General features: G+C 30.3%; 1 protein-coding gene across 9 annotated transcripts in view; it reads right to left on the reverse strand.

Annotated features, from left to right (window-relative positions):
• Positions 1-1,696: 1,696 nt before the first annotated feature.
• Positions 1,697-7,089, reverse strand: part of LOC112462459 (transcriptional repressor CTCFL-like) — a 9,190-nt gene continuing 3,797 nt past the window's right edge. For 5 of the 9 annotated variants that reach the window (XM_025028251.1, XM_025028252.1, XM_025028253.1 and 2 more), the window contains exons 6-13: positions 6,529-6,665; positions 5,793-5,943; positions 5,291-5,432; positions 4,866-5,138; positions 4,635-4,771; positions 4,278-4,423; positions 3,932-4,162; positions 3,750-3,806 (exon numbers count right to left, since the gene is read on the reverse strand). In XM_025028251.1, the coding sequence (XP_024884019.1) occupies positions 3,750-3,806; positions 3,932-4,162; positions 4,278-4,423; positions 4,635-4,771; positions 4,866-5,138; positions 5,291-5,432; positions 5,793-5,943; positions 6,529-6,665 (1,274 nt within the window). Of the gene's footprint in view, positions 3,807-3,931; positions 4,163-4,277; positions 4,424-4,634; positions 4,772-4,865; positions 5,139-5,290; positions 5,433-5,792; positions 5,944-6,528; positions 6,666-7,089 lie in introns of all 9 variants that reach the window. The other 4 variants (XM_025028256.1, XM_025028257.1, XM_025028250.1 and 1 more) reach the window with 4 other exon arrangements.

The following is a 7,089-nucleotide window of genomic DNA, read 5'->3' on the forward strand; positions in this document are numbered from 1 at the left end:
CCGTGCGCCATCTTTACCGTAATGCCTCGCGATAGATCTCGAGCGAACGCATTTCGTGAAATACTAACTCGTTTTAAGAAGACAGCGATGCACCGAGCGTCGAATCCACATCGCGCGAGTGTCAAATACTAAGACACGATTGAATACGAAGCTCATAAATACATTGCGCTTACCTTAAACGTGTCGCGTGTCGCGACAAATAGGATTCGTCCTGTATCCGCGACGGCGACGTTCCGTTCCCGACGGCGAGAGATTCAAGAGTGACTCCGCGCGCGCCAAGTTCACAGTGACGTCACGCGACACGACGCGAGTCAAATTGGCGCCTAATTACGAATCGATTGACTGTCCGAAAATTCAAAATAATAATTTATAATTCCCATCACCATCATTTTCTATTCATTATTATATCACTTCGATTTCTTTAAACAATTAAGTCGTTCTGAAAAATTGTTTCGAGACTGTTAAAGTTTTGCATATACTTGTAATAAAAGATTTTGCAGCGCCTTTATTGGCGTGCTCTTACTAGAAAAATGCCACACCATCGAAAAACCAGAAATATCCCTCATATCGGGATTGGTTGTTTGGCTTAAATTTAAATAATAAACAAGTAAGGAAGTAAGGAAGAAAATAAATCGACTGTATGCCAATCTCAGTAGCACAAAAAATAGGTATTTATTAAACGGTAATAGATGTAACCGTAATTATAATTCAATAAACAGCTTGTTTAAAAAAGATATATTATTAGAGATCATTTTATTTTAAATTATTTTAGTGTACAAAAAAATTCTATCATTCTGTAATAAAATTATAATGAACTTTTGGCAAATGAAGATGCATAGAACGCATAGAACTAATTCATGAAATTCCTAAAACTTTTTTTATCAATGAAGCAAACAAAACATACATAAAAAGTAAATCGCGATTTCTAATTGCATGGATTTTAACGTTCAGAATATATCCTATAGAATATAGAGCGCATTCTAGAACATAAATTTCAGAGATTTAGTATATTATAATATTCTTTCTATAAGAAACGCGCGTGCGCGCGATGATTTTAGGATGAAATTTCAGGATACACAATATTATAGAGAACATAGCAAAAGCGTGTTGTAATGAAACAGCATTGAATGAGATGTTATATAATGTATTTACTATTGATACAATCATAAAAATGTAAGAATTTTCCTATAATTAATAAAATTAAATTACGAAAATATAAGAAATGATCCTAAAAATAGATTCGATTAAAAATCTACCTATATCCGCTTGTAATTCGTTTTACGAAAACAGAAGAGATATATATCTTTATTGAACCATGAGTCACTATTCATCGCGTGCTTTAACGCTTTAAATACATCCCCATAAGCAACGAGACGAAGGGAATTGCCTATGGCTTATAGGATTGATGACCAAGGATGCACTTTGCGTGGGGTGTGGCTTTTCCTAATAATACTAACAGAGGAAGCAAATATATGTTGGTAAGCGTTACCGTTTATTGACAAACTTAAATAAAAAGTAGTATCTACAAAAAGAAAGGATTAAATTACAAAAACTCAATAAATATATCAAATTCTATTTTCGTATAAACATCGATTTTATAAAATCTAAATATTTAAAAAAAAATAAACAGAAATTAAAAATGTAAGTACAAATGAGAGTAAATACGAATGAACATGTCGAATGGCTGCAACGAATATATTGTCGACAAGATAATGTTTATTATCGAGAGAATGTTACACCGTTTTTTTTTCTTTGGGATAATGTAAGAAAGTGCGGAATTTTAAGTGCATACATTAATTGATCACTAAATTACAATTGTACAATTCGTGTATGTAAAAAAAATTGTACATACTTTTTACAATGATACACTTCGCCTAAGTAGGCTTATCTAGTGATAAGCGGATAACGTATTTTATGAGCAACATTGTACGAGCATTAATTATACACTTTTCTTCATTCCGATGTATTCGCGAAGATACATATGTCATACCACTTTAATACAGCAATGTTATGAATTTTATTGAAGAAATATTATTATTCCAGTTTGTAATAAAAAGGCATGAGCACGCAATCTACTTCTTATAGAAAAAATTTCATTGTCTCAACAATTTCGTTCCCACATGACTTATTCTAAAGTGACAGAATATTCAAGACATTTATTTTTAAGCAAATACACATAAAATCATTTACAATGCATACTTTGTTTTGTTTCGAGTACCATCATGCCCTAACTCAAACTGGAGATTATACTACGTGCGAGGTTGTGATTAAACATTTATATTTAGTATATATCAAAGATTGCTTAGTATAAGATTTGAAATAACTTTTGACAATTTTATAATAGTACTGTTAGGGAACACGAACAGTGCAATTATAAAATATTTTAAGACAAGTTTCAATAATTGTGTGTTTAATATGTTATTGTAAAAACAATAATAACATATATAGAAATTTGCCAAAAAATGTTATCGAGTCAACTTCTAATTAACGCTGCAAACAAGAAGGATATTATGATCAAAGAGTAAGAAATAAATTACATTGTCCTGCCTCTAACGGAAATGTATTTTTCTTTATTACGAATAAAAATGTTAAATTTCTTTACGTAATGCATTACTAAAAAAACCAACATGTTACAACTTCACAATTCTCTCTATTACTTCCCGACCTTTTAAGATAAGAAAAAGTAACCATAGTAAACAATATAAAATACTTTTGACAGTTACATTCATCATTTCTCTCTTGATATTTATGCTGAAACTTTTAAAAGTAGTCTCTAAATCGAGATATGAAGATAAACATTTATTTACATTGTAACCTCTGTTTTAATGTTACTCTTATTAGTTTCAACTTTATGAAGTAATCTTAACTCTTCAGGATTGATGTTATAGCGAATTCGGGCGCTTGCACTAGTGCACACTGAGTGCGCACTAAGGCTCGTTCTTAATCAATTATTATATTTACAAATCATCTTAAATACTTCTTAGTCTATAAAATCATTTGTACATTATCCATATAAATATTACAGATTATTTTATTGGCCAAAAAATCTTTAAATGTGTATTTAAGCGACTTTAAATATAAGATATAAGAATAGATTATAAACCAGCCTTAGTGCGCACACTCAGTGTACACCAGTGCAAGCGCCCGAATTCGCTATTAGTTGCACACATCTTCTACAGTCACGAGCTTCTACATCAAAGTTATAAATAAACTTGTTTAAAAATATTATGCCAAGATATTAGATTTCCTTATAATTAACATATGCAATCTTATCTAACTTTGTTAATGTCATTATTAAGAAGTTCTCATTTGACAATAACGTAAATCATATTTTACAATATCATAATTGTACATTTGCTTGATACTTTGCTAGACCACAAAACTACAATATTTTCATAAATTATTATGTGTACCTAATGCACTAACGGCAAAAAAAAGTTCTTGTACCATGCATGTGAATCACACTGCAACTCCCTACTAGAGCTATGCAGAGTATTTTTAGATGACAACAATACACTGCATTCAGTTTTATTATACACAATATATATAATTTCCTTGACTTTAATTATTTTTTGTTTTAGAAATTAATTATAATAAGATGTACAATCTAAATAAGGAAAATTGTCAAGTGCGCTTTGGCTCTTATTGTCTAATTTTCCTTATTTTTCTTAAGGATATTACACTAACACTGGGACAGAAGTGAAACATTGGACTATCGAATAGGTATTTTTTTTCCTTTATACTTGTTATTACGAAATTGTCTGTAACATGTTTATATTATTACCGCTTTCCTCTTCCTCCTCTTCCTAAAAAAATTTAATATATATCATGTATTTATGTAAATAAACTGATATTATTTTATTTTATAAAAATAAATGTAATTCTATAAAATTAATTTTTAAAAACTTTTAAAAAATAAGATATCACTTACCTCATCAAACCCGAAACAGGTTTCCATTTCCTTTTGCAATTTAGGGTCATTTTGTGAGTTTTGCGTTGAAGATTTTGATGGAGTAGTGGGTTCTATCTTTAGCTCATGCATTTCTATATCTTCCTCTTCTACTTCATCAATTTCCTCTCCTGTTGCTGTTACTATGCTGTTTTCTTGAGTCAAAGGATCTTGCATTACCAATTCTCCATCTTCACTCGCGACAACAGCCATCTGTTTTAAGTTAATGACACATTTATAAACAATGATTCTAATAATACATATAATGTATTTAATTATATAATTTGCTTCAAAAGTCAGTCTTTCAGAGTATTTTGCTTAAAAATACCTGATCACTCCCTTGATTGTCCGCTAACTGGATCACTTCTAGCACAACGTATTGCTGACCATCACTACCTTGAACCGCCATCATGTCGTCTTCATCTTCCTCCTCTTCTTCATCGTCATAACCTTTAAGTTTAGAAGCTAAATCACCTGTTGTTACAACATAACACATGGATATTAGTCAATGATCCGCATTTAGATCATATCGTAAGTGTCCCTGTGAGTGTAAACGATTTTATATGCCATGAAGTAATATAAAGAAATCACATTCTTATAAATGACATATGGCATGCAGATTCAAAATTTATCGTGATTTCTTTAAAACTTCCTATATTTTAAAGGCACAGTTTCAGCATTTTACCTGTCATTACTTCGACACGTTGGCCGTCAATGATTTGAATCTTCTTTTGTCTGCCGATTTTCAGAGCTTGCTGTTTTTCTTGAAGAGACGATTCCGGATCGTGGACGGCCATATGTCGAATAAGATTACCTTTATGTCTGCATAACACAAAATTTCATATTAAGAAAACTTGTATTAATGATTAGTTTTATCATATCATCAATCGTTTCAAATGATCAATCATGTACACACCTAAATGCTCTTTCACATTCAGGACATTGATGCGTTTTTTCTTGTGGTGGTGGAGGAACGTAGGTAGGATTGTGATAAAGATTGCAATGCCGTTTGAGTAGCTGTTTTTGTCTAAATGATTGAAAGCAGTGATCACATTGATACGGCTTCTGATCGGTATGAATAAGCATATGACTTTCCAAATGACGCGCCGATATAGATGCATACGGACATAGATCGCACTTGTAACATTTCTCCCCTTCGTGCGTTTTGCTATGTAACTTATAGCTATATCTGAAATATAATACAAAAATTAAAAATATAATTTGTTAAAATGCGCGCGTTATAATTTTTGTATTTAATATGCATTTGACTGCTTCAACACCGTTTCAATACCGTTTCAATACGTAATGCCTCTTATTTATTCAACGAAATTATTCACATACCTATCCGGGAATGTTTTTCCACAACGCTTGCATTTTAGTGGTTTATCAGAAGTGTGTAACTTTTGCACATGAATTCTAAGATCCGTTTTTCTACCACATGTAGCTGGACATAACTCGCACTGAAATACTGGTTTATCGCCTACTGCAACATATATTATTGCCATGAGAAAGTAAATTTATACAATACTTAATCTCTTTATACACAAGTAATAAAAGATGTAAAACAAATATCATGCATACAATACACATTGTACTTCTATAATTTTTTCCAACACGAGATTTCGAGATTAACGCGAATATTGCGCTCGAATGTCATACATTCAAATTTTTTATCGTAATAACTTTTAAAGTAAAATCAATTTTTATGTGTGCAAATCATATCATATAAAATCATAAATAAAATTAAAAAAAAATTTCTTTATACTACAGCCATTATTATTTTACTCAATTTATCTTGAAACTTCTTGGAAGCATGCATTTCCCTATACAATATAAAACTTACCATTATGTATTAACTTATGTGCTTTCAAACTGTTGGATTGAGTAAATCTCGCTTGACAAAAATCACATTCATATGGTTTCTCTCCAGTGTGAATGCGAAGATGACGTTTAAGTTTAAATGTATCTGGACTTGCATATGTACAATGTGGACACTAAAAAAAATAATTAAATATTGTATTTATTTTGTCATTAAGTGACAGAATTACACTATTCTAAAAAATAAAACACATTTTTGACACTGAGTATCATAAATAATTAATATTAATTAAATAATATTTAAAAAATAAGAATTAGTCGAAAACACTACAGAAATATATAAATTAACTCTTTTAGCACAAGCTTTGCACATATGCAAAGCGATTTTTCGATGCTCCGTGTACTTTCTCTTATGAAGTTTGAACTGAAAACGCGCGGCTTTACACATCTGTAAAGACTTTTCTCTGACCTTTCCCTTCTAGATGGAAAGGCCTAGAAAGTTATTACTTATTAAAAAAAAAATACTCAGAATATTACGAAAAATTGCGTATTTAAGGGTTAAACGTGTAATATTATTATATAATATAATAAAAGAAATAAACTTGTGATAGGTCTCTGCTTTTTTGTGCGCGTTTAGGCAACTTATTCTTCATACATGTATTATTATAGATATATACAGCAGATTTATACAGTTCTTGTATATACATTTTTCGTATGTGCAATAAATTAGATTTAAAAAAAACAACAATATATGTGTATACCTGATAGGGTCGTTCGCCTGTGTGACATCTAATATGTCTCTTCAGTTTTGACAGCTCAACAGACGCGTAATCGCACTCATGACATTTGTGTGGTTTTTCATGAGTGTGTCTGTACCGAACATGTCTCACAAGTTCACCTGTAAACAAACACATAAAAAAATATAAATTATATATTATATAATTTAATTTCTATTTTTGCAGACACTTAGATTTGATAAACCAACAAATTCCTAATTTGACGAAATTTAAGAAAGTCACTGTAAGTTTTTAAACAATTATATTTAATATTTAATATAAGATGCAATTAATTGAAAAACATTTTAAATAGTATAATTCTAAAAATTAGAAAATATATTTTACTTTTTTTTTTTTTCGCGCAAGTAAATATATATATATATATATATATATATATATATATATATAGGGAGAAGAGGGAAGGAGGGAGAGAGAGAGAGACTATTTGTGTCTTAATACACATGTTCTCCGGGGCGAAGCCCGGCAGGGCATGTTAGTGTATATATATATATATATATATATATATATATATATATATATATATAT

This window comes from Temnothorax curvispinosus, unplaced genomic scaffold (genome assembly GCF_003070985.1).
Source record: "Temnothorax curvispinosus isolate PA1 unplaced genomic scaffold, ASM307098v1 QBEX01012454.1, whole genome shotgun sequence".
NCBI lineage: Eukaryota > Metazoa > Arthropoda > Insecta > Hymenoptera > Formicidae > Temnothorax > Temnothorax curvispinosus.